Below are 23,927 nucleotides of genomic sequence, written 5' to 3' on the forward strand. Positions count from 1 at the left end.
TTGAAAGGAGCAAGAAAGGAGAATGATCACATATAAGGAATCTCCAATAAGAATAACAATGGATTTCTCATCAAAAAACCATTAAAGCCAGAAGGCAGTAGGATGGTATATTTAAAGTCCTTAAAGAAGAAAACTGTCAACCAAGAATTCCATATCCAGCAAAAATCATCTTTCAAAATGAAGGAGAGATGTACAGACACAGGGGAGAAGGCCATATGAAAATTGAGGCAGAGAAGGGAGCGATGCAGCCACAGGCCAAGAAAAGGCTGGAGCCACCAGAAGCTGGAAGGGGCAAGGAAGTATTCTCCCCTATAGCCTCTGGAGGGAGCACAGACATGCTGACACCTTGATTCCGGACTTCTGGTCTCAAAAACTTCTAATTTGAGGCAAAGAAGACAAATGTTTCATTGCAGCAGAAAGCTTTGCTCCCAGCCACTTGAGTCATCCTCCAGCCAGGTCCCAAGGGAAGAGCCAGCTGAAGCTCTAACCCTGATGCCTTGCCATGGTGTGGGTACCAGGGCTGTATACCTCCAAAGACAACAATGTATCACTAAAGCCAGGAGAACTTTTGGGTATAAGTACAGATGTCTGTTCATGATGCACAAACACCTCCCTTACCAGGTAACAGGAGCGTAAAGTGCTTGAGGCTCAAATGGGTGTCTGAAAAGAACAATATTCCTACCTTTTGTCGTACTGCACTTAACAGTGAGATTTCTCGTTAGGCCTCACAACTCTGTGAAGCAAGTAAGGAAATTATCACTTCCATTTTAGAGATGAGGAAATTGAGGCTCTGCAACTGGAAAACACTCTCTTTGGGAGACACAGCTGGTCAACGGAGTTGATGGGACATGAATACACAGACCTTCTTAGCTCAAAGCCATTGTACTTTCTCCTTACAGCACAGCTGCTCTCAGTATATCCTTGGAGTATATGATATCTCGACTCCAGGACAGCAAGGACTTGAAGGTGATTTCACACCTTCCCTCCCACCCCTGCAACTCCATGGAGAGAAACTAGCATCCTGTCCTCAGACTTTGCAATTCCTTTTTTACATCCTCTTTTAGGCCACCCTGGGGGTGCCAGAGAAAAGGGTCTTGAGGAACTAAATCACAATGAACCCTCCGTATAGCAACAACTCAATATAATGATTTACTATTTGTGGGATTTAAGGCAACAGCAAGAGATATTTTGGAAAGAGCTTCCCAGAAGCCCTCAAATTGTATTCCATCTAGATGTAAGGTTAGTCTTTGAAGTCAGAGACATCTGAAAATAAATTCCAGTATCATCACTAACTAGCTGTGCCCTTAGGCAGGCCACTTAATCTCTCAAGACCTGGGCTTCTCTCACTGTTTGGTTTGCTAATGCTACCATTATGCAAAATACCAGAAATGGATTGGCTTTTATAAAGGGGGTTTATTTGGTTAAAAATTTACAGTCCTAAGGCCATAAAGTGTCCAAACCAAGGCATCAACAAGAGGATACCTTCACTGAAGAACAGCCAATGGCGTCCAGAACAACTCTGATGGCTGTGAAGGCATGTGGCTGGCACCTGCTGGTCCTTTGCTCCTGGGTTGCCTTTCAAAATGGTGTTCTCCAAAATGTCTCTGGGTCTCTCTTAGCTTCTCAGGAGCAAATTTTGGGCTTCATCTCTTAGCTTCACGTCTCCAAACATCCTTCTATCTGAATCTCCAAGTATCTCCAAGAGTTAGAAAGCATCAGCAAGCATCTGGGTCTGTGTTGGCTCTTAGCTTCTCTCTCAAATATGCCAGTGAACTAATTAAGACCCATGCTGAATGGGCAGGGCCACACCTCCATGGAAATAATCTATTCAAAAGTATCACCCACAGTCGGGTGAGTTACATTTCCATGGAAACACTCAATCGAAAGGTTCCCACCTCAATCAAAAGACTAATAAATCTAGCCCCACTAGACTGCACTAAAGAACAAGGCTTTTTGGGGGACATAATATATCCAAACTGGCACACTCCACCCACTGGGCCGCAAAAAGACATATTCTTTTTTTTTTTTTTTTTTTTTAATCATCATTTTATTGAGATATATTCACATACCACGCAGTCATACAAAACAAATTGTACTTTCGATTGTTTACAGTACCATTACATAGTTGTACATTCATCACCTAAATCAATCCCTGAGACCTTCATTAGCACACACACAAAAATAACAAGAATAATAATTAGAGTGAAAAAGAGCAATTGAAGTAAAAAAGAACACTGGGTACCTTTGTCTGTTTGTTTCCTTCCCCTACTTTTCTACACATCCATCCATAAACTAGACAAAGTGGTGTTTGGTCCTTATGGCTTTCCCAATCCCATTGTCACCCCTCATAAGCTACATTTTTATACAACTGTCTTCGAGATTCATGGGTTCTGGGTTGTAGTTTGATAGTTTCAGGTATCCACCACCAGCTACCCCAATTCTTTAGAACCTAAAAAGGGTTGTCTAAAGTGTGCATAAGAGTGCCCACCAGAGTGACCTCTCGGCTCCTTTTGGAATCTCTCTGCCACTGAAGCTTATTTCATTTCCTTTTACATCCCCCTTTTGGTCAAGAAGATGTTCTCCGTCCCACGGTGCCAGGTCTACATTCCTCCCTGGGAGTCATATTCCACGTTGCCAGGGAGATTCACTTCCCTGGGTGTCTGATCCCACGTAGGGGGGAGGGCAGTGATTTCACCTTTCAAGTTGGCTTAGCCAGAGAGAGAGGGCCACATCTGAGCAACAAAGAGGCATTCAGGAGGAGACTCTTAGGCACAAATATAGGGAGGCCTAGCCTCTCCTTTGCAGCAACCGTCTTCCCAAGGGTAAAACTTATGGTAGAGGGCTCAACCCATCAAACCACCAGTCCCCTATGTCTGTGGTCATGTTAGCAACCATGGAGGTGGGGTAGGCGAATACCCCTGCATTCTCCACAGGCTCCTCAAGGGGGCACTACATCTTTTTTTTTTTTTTTTTTTTTTTTTAACTTTCCCTTATTTTTTAAAATCACCTGTATGAAAAAAAAATTTAAAAAGAAAACAAACATACAATAAAAGAGCATTTCAAAGAGACCATAGCAAGGGAGTAAGAAAAAGACAACTAACCTAAGATAACTGCTTAACTTCCAACATGTTCCTACTTTACCCCAAGAAAGTTACATAATATAGCAACATTTCAGTGAACTTGTTCCTACTACAACCATCAGAAATTAACAGACCATAGTCATTTCTGGGCATCCCCAGAACGTTAAATAGCTTATCTGTTCTTCCTGGATTATTGTTCCCCCTTCCTTAATTGCTCTCTACTGCTAGTTCCCCTACATTCTACATTATAAACCATTTGTTTTACATTTTTCAAAGTTCACATTAGTGGTAGCATATAATATTTCTCTTTTTGTGCCTGGCTTATTTCGCTCAGCATTATGTCTTCAAGGTTCATCCATGTTGTCATATGTTTCACCAGATCGTTCCTTCTTACTGCCGCGTAGTATTCCATCGTGTGTATATACCACATTTTATTTATCCACTCATCTGTTGAAGGACATTTGGGTTGTTTCCATCTCTTGGCAATTGTGAATAATGCTGCTATGAACATTGGCGTGCAGATATCTGTTCGTGTCACTGCTTTCCGATCTTCCGGGTATATACCGAGGAGTGCAATCGCTGGATCGAATGGTAGCTCTATATCTAGTTTTCTAAGGAACTGCCAGACTGACTTCCAGAGTGGCTGAACCATTATACAGTCCCACCAACAATGAATAAGAGTTCCAATTTCTCCACATCCCCTCCAGCATTTGTAGTTTCCTGTTTGTTTAATGGCAGCCATTCTAACCGGTGTTAGATGGTATCTCATTGTGGTCTTAATTTGCATCTCTCTAATAGCTAGTGAAGCTGAACATTTTTTCATGTGTTTCTTGGTCATTTGTATTTCCTCTTCAGAGAACTGTCTTTTCATATCTTTTGCCCATTTTATAATTGGGCTGTCTGTACTATTGTCATTGAGTTGTAAGATTTCTTTGTATATGCAAGATATCAGTCTTTTGTCAGATACATGGTTTCCAAAAATTTTTTCCCATTGAGTTGGCTGCCTCTTTACCTTTTTGAGAAATTCCTTTGAGGTGCAGAAACTTCTAAGCTTGAGGAGTTCCCATTTATCTATTTTCTCTTTTGTTGCTTGTGCTTTGGGTGTAAAGTCTAGGAAGTGGCCTCCTAATACAAGGTCTTGAAGATGTTTTCCTACATTATCTTCTAGGAGTTTTATGGTACTTTCTTTTATATTGAGATCTTTGGTCCATTTTGAGTTAATTTTTGTGTAGGGGGTGAGGTAGGGGTCCTCTTTCATTCTTTTGGATATGGATATCCAACTGTCCCAGCCCCATTTGTTGAAAAGACCATTATGGCTCAGTTCGGTGACTTTGGGGGCCTTATCAAAGATCAGTCGGCCATAGATCTGAGGGTCTATCTCTGAATTCTCAATTCGATTCCATTGATCTATATGTCTATCTTTGTGCCAGTACCATGCTGTCTTGGCAACTGTGGCTTTATAATAAGCTTCAAAGTCAGGGAGTGTAAGTCCTCCCACTTCGTTTTTCTTTTTTAGAGTGTCTTTAGCAATTCGAGGCATCTTCCCTTTCCAAATAAATTTGATAACTAGCTTTTCCAAGTCTGCAAAGTAGGTTGTTGGAATTTTGATTGGGATTGCATTGAATCTGTAGATGAGTTTGGGTAGAATTGACATCTTAATGACATTTAGCCTTCCTATCCATGAACATGGAATATTTTTCCATCTTTTAAGGTCCCCTTCTATTTCTTTTAGTAGAGTTATGTAGTTTTCTTTGTATAGGTCTTTTACATCTTTGGTTAAGTTGATTCCTAGGTACTTGATTTTTTTAGTTGCTATTGAAAATGGTATCTTTTTCTTGAGTGTCTCTTCAGTTTGTTCATTTCTAGCATATAGAAACATTACTGACTTATGTGCATTAATCTTGTATCCCGCTACTTTGCCAAATTTGTTTATTAGTTCTAGTAGGTGTATCGTTGATTTCTCAGGGTTTTCTAGATATAAGATCATATCATCTGCAAACAATGACAGTTTTACTTCTTCTTTTCCAATTTGGATGCCTTTTATTTCTTTGTCTTGCCGGATTGCCCTGGCTAGCACTTCCAGCACAATGTTGAATAACAGTGGTGACAGCGGGCATCCTTGTCTTGTTCCTGATCTTAGAGGGAAGGCTTTCAGTCTCTCACCATGGAGTACTATGCTGGCTGTGGGTTTTTCATATATGCTCTTTATCATGTTGAGGAAGTTTCCTTCACTTCCTACCTTTTGAAGTGTTTTTATCAAAAAGGGATGTTGGATTTTGTCAAATGCTTTTTCAGCATCTATTGAGATGATCAATTGATTTTTCCCTTTCGAGTTTTTAATGTGTTGTAATACATTGATTGTTTTTCTGATGTTGAACCATCCTTGCATGCCTGGAATGAACCCCACTTGGTCATGGTGTATGATTTTTTTAATGTGTCTTTGGATTCGATTTGCAAGTATTTTGTTGAGGATTTTTGCATCTATATTCATTAGGGAGATTGGCCGGTAGTTTTCCTTTTTTGTAGCATCTTTGCCTGGTTTTGGTATTAGATTGATGTTAGCTTCATAAAATGAGTTAGGTAGTGTTCCATTTTTTTCAATGTTTTGAAAGAGTTTGAGTAAGATTGGTGTCAGTTGTTTCTGGAAAGTTTGGTAGAATTCCCCTGTGAAGCCATCTGGCCCTGGGCATTTATTTGTGGGAAGATTTTTGATGACTGATTGGATCTCTTTGCTTGTGATGGGTTGGTTGAGGTCTTCTATTTCTTCTCTGGTCAGTCTAGGTTGTTCATATGTTTCCAGGAAATTGTCCATTTCTTCTACATTATCCAGTTTGTTGCCATACAGTTGTTCATAATATCCTCTTATAATTTTTTTAATTTCTTCAGGATCTGCAGTTATGTCACCTTTTTCATTCATTATTTTGTTTATATGGGTCTTCTCTCTTTTTGATTTTGTCAGTCTAGCTAGGGGCTTGTCAATCTTGTTGATCTTCTCAAAGAACCAACTTTTGGTGATATTTATCCTCTCTATTGTTTTTTTGTTCTCTATGTCATTTATTTCTGCTTTAATCCTTGTTATTTCTTTTCTTCTACTTGGTTTAGGATTGGTTTGCTGTTCATTTTCTAGCTTCTTCAGTTGATCCATTAGTTCTTTGATTTTGGCTCTTTCTTCCTTTTTAATATATGCGTTTAGTGCTATAAATTTCCCCCTTAGCACTGCTTTTGCTGCATCCCATAGGTTTTGGTATGTTGTGTTCTCATTTTCATTCGTCTCTATATATTTAGCAATTTCTCTTGCTATTTCTTCTTTAACCCACTGATTGTTTAGGAGTGTGTTGTTTAACCTCCAGGTATTTGTGAATTTTCTAAGTCTCTGATGGTTATTGACTTCTAATTGTATTCCATTGTGGTCAGAGAATGTGCTTTGAATAATTTCAATCTTTTTAAATTTATTGAGGCTTGTTTTATGTCCCAGCATATGATCTATTCTGGAGAAAGTTCCGTGAGCACTAGAAAAGTATGTGTATCCTGGTGATTTGGGATGTAATGTCCTGTAGATGTCTGTTAAATCTAATTCATTTATCAGATTGTTTAGGTTTTCAGTTTCCTTATTGGTCTTCTGTCTGGTTGATCTATCTATGGGAGAGAGTGATGTGTTGAAGTCTCCCACAATTATTGTGGAAACATCAATTGCTTCCTTTAGTTTTGCCAGTGTTTCTTTCATGTATTTTGTGGCACCTTGATTGGGTGCATAGACATTTACGATTGTTATTTCTTCTTGCTGAATTGCCCCTTTTATTAGTATGTAGTGGCCTTCTTTGTCTCTCAAAACATCCCTGCATTTGAAGTCTATTTTATCTGAGATTAATATTGCTACACCTGCTTTCTTTTGGCTGTAGCTTGCATGAAATATTTTTTTCCATCCTTTCACTTTCAGTTTCTTTGTGTCCCTGTGTCTAAGATGAGTCTCTTGTATGCAACATATTGATGGTTCATTTTTTTTGATCCATTCTGCTAATCTATATCTTTTAATTGGGGAGTTTAATCCATTTACATTCAACGTTAAAACCGTGAAGGCATTTCTTGAATCGGCCATCTTATCCTTTGGATTATGTTTGCCATATTTTTCCCTCTCTCTATTAATATCCTTTATTGTACCCATACCGAATCTCTTTAGTACTGAACCTTTCTCCAAGTCTCTCTGTCCTGTCTTTGTTTCTCTGTCTGTAGGGCCCCCTTTAGTATCTCCAGTAGGGCAGGTCTCTTGTTAGCAAATTCTCTCAGCATTTCTTTGTCTGTGAAAAATTTAAGCTCTCCCTCAAATTTGAAGGAGAGCTTTGCTGGATAAAGTATTCTTGGCTGGAAATTCCTCTCACTCAGAATTTTAAATATATCGTGCCACTGCCTTCTTGCCTCCATGGTGGCTGCTGAGTAGTCACTACTTAGTCTTATGCTGTTTCCTTTGTATGTGGTGAATTGCTTTTCTCTTGCTGCTTTCAGAACTTGCTCCTTCTCTTCTATGTTTGACAGTGTGATCAGTATATGTCTCGAAGTGGGTTTTTTTGGATTTATTCTATTTGGAGTTCGCTGAGCATTTATGATTTGTGTATTTATGTTGTTTAGAAGATTTGGGAAGTTTTCCCCAACAATTTCTTTGAATATTCTTCCTAGACCTTTACCCTTTTCTTCCCCTTCTGGGACACCAATGAGTCTTATATTCGGACGTTTCATATTATCTATCATAGCCCTGAGGTCCATTTCGAGTTTTTCAATTTTTTTCCCCATTCTTTCTTTTATGCTTTCATTTTCCATTCTGTCATCTTCCAGGTCACTGATTCGTTGTTCAACTTCCTCTAGTCTTGTACTATGAGTGTCCAGAATCTTTTTAATTTGGTCAACAGTTTCTTTAATTTCCATAAGATCATCCATTTTTTTATTTAGTCTTGCAATGTCTTCTTTATGCTCTTCTAGGGTCTTCTTGATTTCCTTCATATCCCGTACTAGGGTCTCATTGTTCATCTTTAGTTCTTTGAGTAGCTGCTCTAGGTGCTGTGTCTCTTCTGGTCTTTTGATTTGGGTGCTTGGGCTTGGGTTATCCATATCGTCTGGTTTTTTCATATGCTTTAAAATTTTCTGTTGTTTTTGGCCTCGTGGCATTTGCTGTCCTTGATAGGGGTCTTTTAGGGTTTGTAGACCAGTTGAAGTCCTTATCTCTAATTTATCAGATCTACAGCTTCGTGGAGTACACTTTCTCTAACTAACCAGCAGGTGGCGTCCACGAGCCACCTGTTCTCCACAAGCCAGATCTCCCCTGCTTAGCCTTTTTGGTGAGTGGGGGAGTGAGTCTTGTGGGGCCCAATTGGTGTCCCAAGCTTGTGTGTGTAGTTGGTGTTGCCTGCCCTGTATGTGGGGCGTGTTTCTGGGCAGTCGGGGAGGGGGGGTGGCCCTAACAATCAAATCTCCCTGATGATCCTAGAGTTTTAAAGCTACTGCAATAGTCTAATCCTTCAGTTCAGTCCTGCCACAGTTTGTCTCTGCCACTGACCCACAAGTCTTTGGTATTGGCGTATGGCTCCTGAGACTTGCAAGTGGGCCCCTCTTCCAGGCTGTGCACCCCGGGTCCTCTGTTGAGGGATGACTGTGCTATGTCACAGGTGAGTGCCGTCCCCCCAGGGCAGTTCTGGGCTGCTGGGCTGTGTTGGGAGGCTCCCAGTCTGCTCAAATGATGGCTGAATGGGGCTCTGTTAATTCACACTGCTCCCCCTTCCCAGCTCTGGGACATTCAGCTGAGGTTGCAGGGAAGGCTAATGTCCACGCCCAGTTTTGTGGTGTGTGCCTGTTATTTGAAGCACTTCCGTCACACTGGGTTGTCTGGGGCAGCTCTGGGCTATGGGGCTGGCGATGGGCAGGAGTGTTTCCTGTCCACCAGGATGGTGGCTGTGAGCGGACACCCCCCTTTTCTTGGGAAGTTGTGTTGTTTAGTGAATTTTCTCAGCCACTGGATTATTGCCTTTTGTCTCAGAGCTCTCTTAGTTCTGCTCTTGACTTGACGTGCCCAAATTTCAATTCTTTGAAGCTTTCTGTATTGAGCTTCTTAGAGTAATTGTTTTAGAAAAAGCAAAAAGGATTTAAAAAAAAAAAAAAAAAACAAAAAAAAAAAAACGGCCCTCCTCAGAGATCTAATGGGTTATTGAAATGCTAATAGACAAAGCAACCAGGGCCATTAAGGAAAGGTGCCCTGGGCAGAGAGATCAGCCTTGCTTCGGGATTTGCATATGCGCCTCAAGGCCTGATCTCCGCCCTTCCCCTTTCTGTGTTCACCAGAACTCCAAAAATCCTCTGCGTTTACTTTGGAGCTTCTCGTGTTGTTTTCCTTCTATGCCCGTCTCCTCTCTGCTGGGCTGGCTGCTCTCAGAGTCTCTGGTGTCTGGCCTCAGTCTATCTATGGTTGGAGTTTGAATCAGTAGAATGAGTTTCCGATGAGAGCAGCCACTGCAATTCTCCCTTCTCCTTCCTGGAGCTGACAGCCCCTCCTCCCCCGGGACTGAGCCTGGCAGGGAGGGGCGCGGGTCCCCTGGCCGCAAAAACTTACAGATTTCGCTGATCTCAGCAGTTCCACGTTTTCATGAGTGTTGTATGAAGTATGCCCAAAGACAGATTGCTCTGTGGTGTCCAGTCCACGCAGTTCCTGGCTTTTTACCTACTTTCCTGGAGGAGTAACTAAAACATACAGCTCACCAGTCTGCCATCTTGCCCCGCCTCCGACATATTCTTTCCAAATACAAAAATACATTCATTCCGTTACAATACAGATAAGTACAAAGTGCTAACATTCTCCTCGGGCTATGAACCTGTGAAACTCAGAACAAGTTATCTGCTGCCAATATACAAAGGAGGGACAGTCATAGGATAAACATTCCCATTGCCATAGGGAGAAATTGAAAGGAAAATAGGGTTCACAGGACCGAAACACTTCCGAAAACCCACAGGGCAAACTCCATTAGATTTCAAAGTCTGAGAGTCATTTAGAGAAGGACATTTTATCCTTGGGGCTTGAGAGAGTGAGAGCCCCAACCTTTCCAAGGGCCTTTGCAGCAGTCCCTTTCTCTCCAAAAGCTGAGGTGAGAGTGTTCCAACATAGCCACGCATTGGGGAGACCACTTTCTTCTCACACATTGGCGCAGCACCTGGACTCTCTTCCAGCTCTGGGGCACACACTCAACCCCTTCAGAACAATGGAGTGGCAGCCAGCCTCTCCTCAATCTCTGGAGGATGTGCTCCATCCTCTCTGCAGCCTGGGGTGGCAGCACTCTTTGTGAGCATCAAGGCAGAAGGTCCGCCCTCTGCCTCCAGGAAAAACTCACCCTTTCCACATGCATGGGTAGGTCCACTCTCCTGGCCCTCGATTTCTTGGCTCCAGACCTTAGCTTCCTGGTTCTGTCTTAGAAGAAATTTTTCCTTCAACTATCCCTTTTCTGTCCCTTTTAGTCCATACTGGCAGTGGTTCTGTTTATATAGATCTCGCAAAACACTTCTTGGTTTGGCAAGAAGTATTCAGGGATCAGAACCGGCAGACAACAGGATTTTTCACAAATCCTTCCTGGGTAACTCCATCTCCAATCCTGGCTTGTACTAAAATGGCAGGCTGGTTCCAGGTTTCATTATGTCTTCACATGGGGTACTATTCTCTGTGGTCTCAATTTCTGGAAGCCCAGAATTTTCCAGACCATCAATTTCTGGTTTCCAAAAATTCAGTTCTCAGCTTATTATCTTTCCTCTTGCTTTTTACTACAAGCTGCAAGGAGAAGCCAGGCTGCATTTTCCACTTTTAGTTTGGAGATCTCTTCAGCTAAGTATTCCAGTTCATTGCTTTCAAATTCTGCCTTCCATCCAAAACCAGGACTCAATTTTGCCAAATTCTCGGCCACTTTGAAACAAGGATCACCTTTCTTCCAGACAGCAATAACACGTTCATCATTTCTGTTAAAGGCCTCATCAGAAGTATCTTTAGATCCCATACCCCCAAAAGTCTCTTCAAAGCAATCTAGGACTTTTCTATGAAGCTCCTCACAATTCTTCCAGAATCTTCCCCTTATACATTTAAAAAGACATTCCAAACTTAGCAAACTCAGCAGCTCCCCACTTCTCTGGTAGCAAAATCTGTTCCAGTTTGCTAATGCTGCCATTATGCAAAATACCAGAAATGGATCGACTTTTATACAGAGGGCTTATCTGGTTACAAATTTACAGTCCTAAGGCCATAAAGTGTCCAAACTAAGGCATCAACAAGACGATACCCTCACTGAAGAAAGGCCAATGGCATCTAGAACAACTCTGCCAGCTGGGAAGGCACGTGGATGGCATCTGCTGTTCCTTTGCTCCTGGGTTGCCTTTCAAAATGGTGTTCTCCAAAATGTCTCTGGGTCTCTCTCAGCTTCTTCTGGGCAAACTGTGGGCTTCATCTCTTAGCGTCACATCTCCAAACATTCTTCTGTCTGAATCTCCAAGTATCTCCAAGCATTAGCAAGCATCAGCAAGCATCTGGGTCTGTGTTGGCTCTTAGCTTCTCTCTCAAATACTCTAGTAAGCTAATCAAGACCCACACTGAATTGGCGGGGCTATACTTTCATGGAAATAATCTAATCAAAAGTACCACCCACAAGTTGGGTGAGTCACTTCTCCATGAAAACACTCAATCAAAAGGCCCTAATCAATAGACTAACAAATCTGCCCCCACAACACTGCATTAAAGAACATGGTTTTTTGGGGGTCATAATATATCCAAACTGGTACACCCATCAATAAAATAAAAATAATTCTTTTAAAAAAGGGAAAAAATAAGACAATTACAGATAAAAGCTGGAAAGAGTTCAATAACAAAAGACCTGCCCTTCAAGAAATGCCAAAGAGAATCTTCAAGAATAAAACCATAAGAAGAAATAAGGAACATTGGTGTTCCAGTTTGCTAATGCTGCCATGTTGCAAAACACCAGAAATGGATTGGCTTTTATAAAGTGGGTTTATTTGGTTACAAAGTTAGTCTTAAGGCCATTAAGTGTCCAAGGTAAGGCATCAACAATAGGGTACCTTCACTGAAGGATGGCCATTGGCATTTGGAAAACCTCTGGTAGCTGGGAAGGCACATGGCTGGCATCTGTTTGCTCCCAGGTTGCCTTTCAAATGGCATTCTTCAAAATGTCAGCTTTCAACAGCCATCTTCAAAATGTGTCCCTCAACTGCAGCTATCTCCAAAATGTCACTCTCAGTTGCTCTGAGGTCCCTCTGTCTGTGAACTCCTTCACAGGACTCCAGTGATCCAATTAACAGACCCCTTGCATGGGCGGGGTAACACCTCCATGGAAATTACCCAAACATTTCACTCACAGTTGACTGAGTCATACCTCCATGGAAACATTCAATCAAAGAATTCCAGTCTAATCAATAGTAATACATCTGCCCCCACAAGATTGCATCAAAGAACAAGGCATTTTGGGGGACATAATAGAAACAAACTGGCAAAATTGGTAAAGGTAATTACATAGGTAAATATAAAATCCTATTATTGTACTTCTGGTTTGTAACTGCTTCCCTTCCCCCGACCCCACATATGACAACAGGCAAAATGTGTAAAATAACATTTGAAATCTACGTTAATGGGCAAACAAAGTATAAAGATATAATGTGAGTCAATAATAATATAAAGAAGGAGGGAAGGAGATTAGGATTAGAGAGATTGTATAATACTAAACTAGGTTGATATTAGTCAAACTAGGTTGTTATTTTGCAGAAAGCAAAAAAGCCACCATCCAAAAATTCTATATCCAGCAAAACTGTCTTAAAAATGCAGACCAGATTAAGACATTCCCAGATAAACAAAAGCTAAGGGACTCCATCATCACTCAAATAGCCCTAACAGGACATGCTAAAGAGAGTTCTGCAGGTTGAAAAGAAAGGATAATAAACAATAGATTGAAGCCACTTGAAGAAATAAAGATCCAGAAAGAGTAATGGCATGGGTAAACATAAATGCCAATACTACTGAATTTTTGGTTTAAAACTGCACTTTTTACTTCCTACAGGATCTAAAAAGCAAATGCATAAAATGTAGTAATAACCCAGTGGTTCTGAACTCATAATGTATAAACATGTAATATGTGCCAAGAACTACATACAGGTGGGAGACAGAGGGGTATAGGAGCATAGTTTGTTTATACTATTGAAGTTAAATTGGTATCAAAGCAAATGAGATTATTATAGATCTAGGACATTAAATTTAAGCTCCATGGTAACTACAAAGGAAACTCTGGAGAATATGCAAGCACAGAAAGACAAAAATTAGAGTACAGGTTGCCAGGGCAGAGAAGAGGGGAAATAGTGAGTTAATGTATAATGTTTTTCTGATGGGGGAGGTGGGAAAATTTTAGTAATGGAAGGTAGTGAGGGTACCGCAATATTGTGACGGTGATGAATCCCACTGAATGATATGCTGGGAATGGCTGAGATGATAAAGTTTATGTCATATACGTGTTCCCACAAGGGAGCGGAGAGTTGGGGGAGGGGGAGGGAAGAGATGGGAAGGGAGCAACTGAAGAGACTATGACAAATTCAATACATGATCCTGGATGGGATCCTGCAAGGGAGGAGAAAAGGCTCAAAGGGCCATTATTGGGATGTATGAAAAACTGGAATGTAGACTGTAAGCTTTATATCAATGTTAAATTTCTTGAAATTGGTAACTGCACTTAAGGTGGACATGTAAGTGAATATACTTATTTTTAGGAAATGTACATGGCAGTAATAACTGTTTAAGGAAAATGATGTATACAACCTACACTCAAGTTTTCAGAAAATAGGCTGATAGACAGACTGACGGATTGACAGACAGACAGACAGATAGCTAGAATGACATGACAAATGAGGCAAAATGTGAAAATTGGTGAATTGGGTATCAGGGTGGGGAGGGATTATTAATGGAGTTCTCTGTATGGGGTTTCTATTACTTTTGTATGTTTGAAAGTATTTCAAAATAAAAAGTTAAAAAAAAAAAAGTAGTTACATAAAGCAATTGCTTATACAAATAGAGGCCACAGAGTGAAATACAGGAAGCTCAACTTTTAACCAAAGCATATTCTCAGCTTTGAGCATGAAATGGAGATCAATGATTTTTATTCAAAGCCAAAAAAATCAAGTAAACCAAAATGAAAGCCTAATTCTTAATAATAATAATAACCTTGCATCTCTAAGATAGCACTAAATCTACCAAGTATAGTTTCTGGTTCCACAGACTAAACCTAAATGGTCATTTCTTTTCCTTTCACAAGGAAACCACAATACTGTAATTAAACCACTCATAAAAAAAAAAAAATGTAGAACCAAACAACACTATAGCAGTCCAATGTAAAACAAAGAATTGTATGTTATCCACAGGATTATGTAGTTTGAAAGTACTGAGAAGAGATTTAGAAATATTAACCACTGTTATTCACGTCAACAAAATAACAGCAACTATTTAAGTACTATTTTAGGCTTTAATTTAAACGTATCATGACACTTGTTGCTATTCACAACAGTAAAGTTTTTAGACTCAACGAAAGCTTATGGATGGAGTGCTAAGAATGTGTTCACATTAACTGCAAATATATCTTTCTTGAAAGCTGTTACTAAATGGGCCCTTACTGTATCAAAAATTAAAAACTAAGCTATGATCACCTAGGTGTGAATCTATTCTGGTCATAATATTTTTAGTTTGATATGGTAGTATCTACATTATCCTTATATAAAACAGGCAACACTACAATAAAAGATTGCAAATTACGCAGTTTTAATTGCAATGTAAGAAAAAGTGAAAAAGTCTGATTGTCTATAATACTAAGTTTTATTGACTTTTCTTATGGAAGAAAAATAACCATGTAATTTAATTTCCTTGAAGAAAAACATGAAAGTAACCTAAAAAAGAAGTGCATGCATGGATGAAATAGCCTTTAAGTGGGAAGTTATTATAACAGATAATTATTTTTATTACCAACAGGGCATCATTAAAATTTTAGCCACATACATCCAGCAAATTGACAGGAAAGAATAATACATATTTTCTCTGCCAAGACAATGATTCTGTGTATCCACAAAATGTGGTTAAATGCAACCCCCAACTCAAATCTGTATGTTAAATTACTCGACTACTTACCCACAGTATACCAACTAGCATCTGTCAACTTGCTGATAATAGCTTCCTGAAAGGATCCATCAGATGTCCTTGTTTCAACAATAGCTCCAACCTAAAACACAAAACGTAAATTTCATTACCAAATTTAAATAAACAAACCAAATCACTCCCACCAACTACATGATATGGATAAAAAATAATACAATCCTTATGATAATTCTACCTTATATTGGCTTAGATCTTTATCATTTATAGTACTTTTATATTTATTATGTAATTTGGGCCCCAAAACACTGTGGCAAAAGTAAGGTAGCTAAATCACCCTTATTTTATACATTAGAAATTTTAACCTGGAAAGAGACAAACACTTGCAAATAGTCCTGGATGGGAGAACCTAGTCTCTCAAGTCTTACTTCAAGGCTTTTTTACTACGTCACACTGCCTTTGAGAAAAAATTTGAATATTAGAACCACAAAAATGTAAGATGGCAAAAATCGCCACAATTTTCTTTCATAGAAGTATTGAATGTTAGATTCATCATTTGTCTTTAAGGGACCTTTTAGATAAAGGTTCACCAAGACACAGAGGGATGGACCAATTGACTTTCTTTCACTTTCCAAACCTCTGTATGTCAGATATTAACTGAAGTGGTACTCCGACACAGCGAAGATTTATTATATAAATAAATGGCCCAAAATGAATGGTAAACATAATGTAGGTATTCATTAAATTCAATTATGAATGAAGATGTTTATTTGTTAAATTAGAACAATAAAAGATTCAGGTTCATGATACAAGTATATAATTTAGCAAACTAAATGTCTCAGATATCACAACAATGTAATAAAGTGAGGTATTCAGTCTATGAATGCAAAACAAAAGGTGACTAAAATTTAATATGTCTATGTAATCAAATTACCCTCCGTAAGATGTTTAATACTCTTAAACTAAGGACACGGTCATTGCACTATCACAATTTATTCTAAATATACAAATACCTATTTGTACTTTTATTTTCTGATTAAGAGTCTTATACAGTTTTAAAACTACATCTACAAATGTAAAATTCAGTAAATTACTGTACAAATTTATGATTCCTCATTTCAGATTTTAAACTGTAGAATACACGTACTCGTAAAGGACCCTTTACTTGGTCATCTTGCACCAACTGTGTAGTATTATCCTGTTTCAGAAGTACCTGAAAAATATTTTTGCACAATAATTCACATTAGCTTTTAAAATAATACATTTATGTGGTAAAACTGTAACAATGTCTTTAGCATATATATGCTTTCTTAGCACCTTGTGGTTACCTCTAGTATACTTATTACATTGTCTTGTATTGATGTTTATTATCTCTCTCATTAACTGTGAGCTCCTTGGGGGCTGGAGTCTTCATTTTTATAACCCCAGCAGTTACCAAGTGTCAATGAATATCACAGGCACTTAAGAATAGTTTGCTGAATGAATGAACAAACTATAGATTTATAATCTGTAATGATTACTGTAAAAACCTAAAACTACCTTTACTGCTTTTTATTAACAAATCATAAAAGGTTCTGATTGTCACCAAGTATATAAAAAACGCTATCAAACTTTATTGCCTACATGCAAGGTAAACAAATTAAAAACAAAAGTTCTCTTTTGGTCCCTTATAAAGTAAACCTAATTAATAATTGTGATATGTGATCCAGTTACAAATAAGTGAGCTTTTTCTACTATAGTTCCTCCCTAAATATATAGGGTAACTAACCATACTTGGGCAATTATCCAAATAAGAAAATTCAAATTCTAGAAAATGTATGTAAGATAAAAACCTCCCCCAAACAAGTATTGTTATCTACTCAAAATAAACATTAATACCTACAATATTAACTAAAAGTTAAAAGCCTCAAAGAACTCCAAATAAATATTTCATAATCCTGTATGGTTCACATAGTAAAAAGGCTATATAAAACTGTCCAACAAAAGTAAAAAGAAATCAAAAGGAAAACACATCAAATGATATTCTAATAATACTTGAAGAAAAGTTTCATAGCAGATTTGAAGTTTAAACAGAAATTTTATAATCACAAATAAATTATTTATCTATCACACAAATGACACTCCTCTATATCAGTGGTTCTCAAACTTTAACTTGTATCAGAAACCCTTGGAGCGCTTGTTAAATTACTGGACCTCCACCCCCAGAGTTTCTGATTCTGTAGGTGTGGGTGGGGCTGAAGAATTTTCATTTTGAAAAATTTCCGGCTGAGTTTCACGGTGCTGGTCTGAGGCCACATTTTGATAATCACTTCTCTACTCTATTCACTCACTCAACAAATTCTGAGTGACCACTATGTATCAGGTACTGCTCTAGGTGTTAGGAATAGAATAAGTCAAATATTCCCTCTGTCATGGTTTTTAATTCTGGTAGTAAAACATCCAATATGTTACATGAAAAAAGCAAATTACAAAACTGCAGGTACAGTGTGACTCAATAATAACAAGAACAACAATAATGTTATGACCAGCACAGTACAAAATCTGGAGGACTACACCAAATTTCTTAGGAGTGGTATCAAGGAGAACGTTCATGAACTACATTATATAACTCTATATTAAAATGTTTATAATAAGCATGGGTTACTTTGGCAAACCCAGTAACAAAGATTATTAAAAATATACCTGTCTTGGAAAATTCCTAGAAAGAAACAAAACATTAATAGTAGTATTTCTGAGAGATAAGCTATAGGTATTAATCCTTCTGTACTTTTTTCTTTTATTTCTAGATGTTTTCCAAGTGTAAAAAGTAAACTTTTTTCTGGTCCTAAAAGCATCTTAAAAATAAGGTTCTTCACGATTGTATAGCAATGTAGCTTACAAGGGGTGACAGTGTGATTGTGAAAGCCTTGTGGATCACACTCCCTTTATCCAGTGTATGGATGGATGAGTAGAAAAATGGGGACAAAAAACTAAATGAAAAATAGGGTGGAAGAGAGGGGATGATTTGGGTGTTCTTTTTTACTTTTATTTTTTATTCTTATTTTTATTTTTTCTGGCATAAGGAAAATGTTCAAAAGATAGATTGGGGTGATGAATGCACACCTATATGATGGTACTGTGAACAACTGTACACTTTGGATGACTGTATGGTGAATATATCTCAATAAAAATGAATTAAAAAATCAACAAAATTGAGTATCTGATAGCAGAAAAAAAATTTTTTAAATAAGGTTCTTCAGTCATTTTTGACTTGACTTGAAAATATAATTCCCACTGTATTGTTTTTCCTAAACACTGAAATACTCTCTACCTAAACATTACGAAAGGGGGAAAAACAGATTACAGTTTAAGTAAATAAAGCTGTCATAACCAAGAAATAACAAAGTAATAGGAAATATCATCAGCCAAATATTGTGCCAGAAATACTTTGGAAAGATTTCTTATTTTTGATTTATTTCTCCATTCTTAATGTGTTTTCTTTATAGCACAATATATAATATTGTTTTCACACAATAATGATCCAGTAAATAAAATATGACGGTTTTCAGTTTTCCCCTCTGCAACTTTCTTCAATCCCAATTTAATAAATCTGTTATTTATATTTTAAAAATTACCTTAACTTTTACCAGCCTTTTCACAGTCTTAATCTTTGCCTCACAAAAGGCACCTCGGTACTTGGCACTGACATCAGTTCCCACTGTCAGGTAGGCAGGCTCATCGGCCGCCTGGATGAAAGGAAAATAAAATTGAAATGTCGTTATTCTTTTTCCCCATTCCAGCTTCAACTCACATTTAAAAGTTCTACATTTAAAATAGTAAAAACACTAAAATCATTTACTTATTAACATCACTGATAATTTGAAATACACCCTTGAAGAAGAACTTCATTAAAAGCCCTTCAGTTTATATACTGATGTCATTATCAAACATAAAATGTTTCAAAGTTGTAAATGAAAAGCATCAGTAAGGAAATATGATAATGTTCTTTTCCATACATAAAATAGTTCAACAATTTATATAAGAAATGGGAAAATAAACAGTAAAAGTATATTCACCTTAAATTTCTCACAAAACTTTAAGCTATTCATTTAGGACTTGAAAATTCTACCATTAAAATCAACACTAACAATATATAAGAAGTCTCTAGTATAGCTACATAAAGGCAACATCTTTTGGATACAATGTAACTCTACAGGTAAGGTAAGAAATGAAGTCAAACCTTCTGATAAGGAGAGCATTACCTGTAAAATCTATTGGCCAAAAGCTCTATTTGAAAGATTTAGTCTGAATTCAGCTGATGAATACAGAGATGTGAACTGATGACTCAAGACTTAAAACCCTACCTACTTTTTAGTACCAATCTTCCTGGCATTAAAAAAAAAGAAGCTTCATTGAAAAATGTATACTTTTAATAAATGGTCATGATCAGAACAATACATTGAAAGATGTGAGAAATTGCATTCTATTGTTAATTTTAATCTTCATGGTAGCAAAATCACTGCTATCTCAATCTGTCATTTTACCTAAGTTTTTCAAAAGTTCAGTATATTCATACAAGCTCAGTTCAGCAGTCTCAGGGACAAAGACAGTTTACACCTTAGAGATATATTTTTTTTTTTTTTTTTTTTTTTTTTTTAATTTTTAACTTTTTATTATGGATACTTTCAAATGTACACAACCATAAAGAGAAGAGTATAAGAACCCACATGTATCAATCACCCAGCTGCAATAACTATCAATATTTTCCAATTTTGTTTCATCCACCATCCCCCCCAATTTTAATATTTGCTGGAGTATTTTTAAATCAAATCCCAGTCATCCTGTTAGATGAATTCTTAGACTGCCATGAACCTCAATTTTTCTTATTCAAAAACTGGGAATAATGAGACTTCTTCCATAGATGTCTTTCATTCCTTCAACAAAAATTTATGGTGCTGCTCCCAGGAGCCAGCCCAGTTCCTGGTTTGGGGGCTGTCACTGTGACAATGCAAAGCATTTGCTCTCGTGGAGCTCACGCTGCAGTGGCAGAGGTGTGGGTAAAATAATGCATAAGCCCATTTCAGAGAGGATCCACAGAGGCACAGCAAGTGCAAAGCCCCTAAGGCAGGGACGGGCTGGGCTGCTTAAGAATTATTTTCATATTAGATGAGCTAACACATTCAAAGCACTTAGCACAGTGCCTGGCACGCAGCAAGGACTCCTTAAATGTTCATTATGATTCCTCCTACAGGAGTACTTACCACAAGAACAGATAAATTGGAGCATATTTTGGAAACTGCTCTCTTTCCTAGAGTGCCAAATGATCTTTGAGTTCACTTGGCATATCCTTCAACCATTTCTATTCCTGGGGCAAAACTAACCCACTCTGCAAATGGGTGGTGTTGGAGAGTGGTTGAAAGCACACATAGAGATATATTTTTAAGTAGAAAAATGATTTTTTATTTTCCATTAAGTTTTCCCAAATAACATTTAAGAAAATTAGGAATGTCACTTACTTCGGAAAGATAAGGAAAGCAAGAGAAAGTTTTGGAAAATGCTACATGTATTTCAGAGCTTAATACATTAAAACAGTGAAAGAATCAGGAATCAGGTACCTTTTAAAGTTACTGCATTTACAAATAAGGGAAACTGAAGAGGAATACTTTTGGCAAATAAATATCTGACCTGAAACACTCAATGACACGGCACACCCGAATGCTAGAGTATCTTCCTTCACCTTTAAACATTAGAGACTAACCTTTGTGAGAATAATTGTTTTAAGAATATGTATTTTTTAGGTTGTAGATATGTTTTAAATGAAAGTTCAAATTCAAACTAAACATTGTTTGGTTCAACTTAAAATATTTTAGCGTCAAAATTACACTTTACACCCAGAAGAATGATATCTTCCTTACTCAGTCTACCTTCATCTTACCAGATTACATTGGCACTGGGGAAGAAAAAAAAATTTTTTTAAAAATCCCCCAAAGAACCAAAGTAGGACAAAAGCTTTACTTCTGCGAAGGTTACTGCCAACACAGGAAGTGCTTAAAATACACTAGCCCAATGGACAATTGAAAAGCTGCACCAGCCTTTCTAGAGTGCTAACTGCTACCAGAAAGGAGCCGGACCTACTGCCTGCAGACACACTGATCATTTCTCACCCATTCAACACACCCTCATTCTCAGAAACTGCTGCTTAGGACAGGAATCAATTTTGAGTAACAAAAACTGACATTCCACAGTACCAGCCTCACTACAGAGATCTCTCGAGGTCCAGAACAGCGTTGACTTTACTTACCTTCATTTTTATTGGTGATCTGTGGGGTTCCAGCTCAGCGAGCTATCTTCACCGTCGCTAGAACCACGGGAAGAGGAAAGACAGTCAGAATCAACCAACAGCTTGGAGCGACCCAGGATAAGAAAGTAAACAAACGCCAGCGGGGAGGGGCAAAACCCACACCAGCAAAGGGATAAGATCCCCTCGGAGGGCAACCAGAACGCAGGGGCAGAGGAGGCAGCGAGAACCCCACAGGCGCCAAAGGGCAGCCCGTTCCGCCCCGGAGTTCGCCAGCGGCCCACCGCGCCCCCGCCTCGCTCGCCACTTGGACCGGGAATGTTCAAGGAGGAACCCCAGAACTGATAGCGGTGGAAAAGGGCAGACCGCCGTTTCGGCTCCCCGGGGTCATCCCGCGGTGGGGGCGGTAGCCGAGTCTCCGCTCGCCCCCGGGATACTCCTACTTTCGGCCCGTGCCCCGCCTCCGCCGCTCAGCCCCCTCGGCCCGCCCCGGCGGCAACCGAGTGTCACGGCGCCATTGCTCTCCCTCCTCCGTTCTGCACCATGTCAGAAGGGAGAAGCACTCCTTCAGCCCGAAGGGACAGGGGCTGTGGCCTTGAGCGGAGAGCCCCGAGAGGGAGGAGCAGATTCGGGAGGAGGAGGGGGCTCGGGGGGCGGGGAGGAGAGGGGAGGTGGCCGGGACAGGGTGTGGGAGGGGAGGGGAGCCACACAGCAGCAGCCACCTCCTCCCCGCGCCCGCCTCAACTTTTTGTACAGCTCACAGAGGCAGCAGGCACCAGCACCCCCAGCCCCTCCAGTCCTGCCACGGACTCCACAGGAAAAGACGCACCGCGGAGCTGGGGGCCGGCTCCCCAAAGCAGCCAGCTCCTCACGCACGGAAGCAAACTTAGCGGCGCGGCCAGCCCCACAGCCATTTTCCCGGGGAACCCGGGGAGGCGGCCAAGGAGGTGGCTGCGGCGGCGGTTCCTGCAGTTGCTGCCGCGGCTCCACGACTTGCCCCTTCCCCTGAGCTCGCCGGACCTCTTGCGTACACCCCCCTCCCCACCTTCAAAGCTTCTAACTGCACCGGGACCCCGAGCAGTAGCACCAGCTGCTAATACCGCTTCGTCCATTCAGTATCCCCGACTTCCCTCTTCCCCGCCTACCAACTGCAGGTGAAGTGCGCGCTGTCACCCCCCGAATCCTCCGCCTCAGTGACCCCCGCGGGCCCCTGTCCGGGCAGTACCACTCCCGGCCGCGGCGGCAGCTCTTGCGCCCGGTCCCCCACTCTCCCGATTTACTGCCACAATCCACCAAATAACAAGCTGTTGAGCAGACTCGTTTCTACACGAACACCTATTGGCTGCTCATGACGCCGAAGAGCTTCGGATTGGTGACAGCTACCTGCCGTCCTCATTGGATGTAGCTCTGAAACTTCACGGATTGGTGTGAAAAACAGCAGGTAGGACATCTTCCACTTATGATTGGCTGCCTTCGAAGACCAACGTTATTGGAGAATAAGGTATTGAGTAAGCAAGTCCTGAAAAATGATTGGTAGAGACGACTCCGGATGTGCTTGGCTGAGCACTGATTGGTGAAATGAAGGGTCAGGAAGAGCAGTTCGGCACGAGGATTGGCGGTGGAATGTCCCATGGAAACGGAATCTAGAGCTGCGGCCAGCGGCCAGCACGGGGGGCGGGGCAGGGCCCTTCCACAGCGCCTGCGCTAAAGAGGCTTTTCGGCGCCATTTTGTTTCGGCAGCAGTGGCGGCGGCTCTATTGCATTTTGTGTTTTCAGTAAGAAGGGAGCAGAGTTTCCAGCCGGTAGATAAGTTTTACTGCGGTATCCATTCACCGTTCTCTCCAGGGCAGCACGTAGTGAGTGTCGGAAGAGTCAAAGACCCGTCAAAAAGGTGAGTTGGAGGTTATGGTTGTGTGGTTGACTGGGGGATGGCGCAGCTCTAGCGGCACCGGCACCGGCACCGGAAGTGAAGGGGCTGCTCGGCAGCCATAGCAAAGTAAGTTCTCCCTGCTGTGGGGGGGAGGAAGGCGGGATGAAAGGGGGCGAGGCTTCCTCTCCCGCCGAGAAAAAGAGAGAGAGACAGAGGAGACGCTGAACGTCTCTTTCTGGATGGAGATCCTTTGAACTAGCGAGTCTGAGAGGTTTTCTTCATTCTGCTGTTCTCGGAGCAGTTCTTCCTCCCTTTGGAATTGATTTCGGGAACTCGGCCCTGATCTCCAGCCGAGTGGCACCGGCTGTGAGGCCACTTAAAACGGGAAAGGAATGATTCTTAGATGCGTTCTGCGTGGGGAGAGGGTATTCCCGCGTGCTCCTCACACGACAAAGCTATGAGGAAACTGAAGAAAGCGCTGGGTATTGGAAGACAGGAATTTGCATGCCAGCGCTGTTGCTGTTACTCTGACCTTGGACAAGTGGCTGTGGG

General features: G+C 40.3%; 1 protein-coding gene across 2 annotated transcripts in view; it reads right to left on the minus strand.

Moving 5' to 3' along the window:
- The window catches only part of ARID4A (AT-rich interaction domain 4A), an 87,822-nt gene extending 65,044 nt beyond the window's left edge, over positions 1–22,778 (minus strand). For both annotated transcript variants that reach the window (XR_005216316.1, XM_037832624.1), the window contains exons 1-5: positions 22,651–22,778; positions 21,509–21,565; positions 18,843–18,953; positions 16,376–16,441; positions 15,265–15,355 (exon numbers count right to left, since the gene is read on the minus strand). Coding sequence is in view for 1 of the 2 variants with exons in the window: in XM_037832624.1 (XP_037688552.1) it covers positions 15,265–15,355; positions 16,376–16,441; positions 18,843–18,953; positions 21,509–21,514 (274 nt within the window). In the remaining variant the exon portion in view is untranslated. The remainder of the gene's footprint in view (positions 1–15,264; positions 15,356–16,375; positions 16,442–18,842; positions 18,954–21,508; positions 21,566–22,650) is intronic.
- Positions 22,779–23,927: the final 1,149 nt, after the last annotated feature.

Source organism: Choloepus didactylus, chromosome 4, assembly GCF_015220235.1.
Source record: "Choloepus didactylus isolate mChoDid1 chromosome 4, mChoDid1.pri, whole genome shotgun sequence".
Taxonomy (NCBI): Eukaryota; Metazoa; Chordata; class Mammalia; order Pilosa; family Megalonychidae; genus Choloepus; species Choloepus didactylus.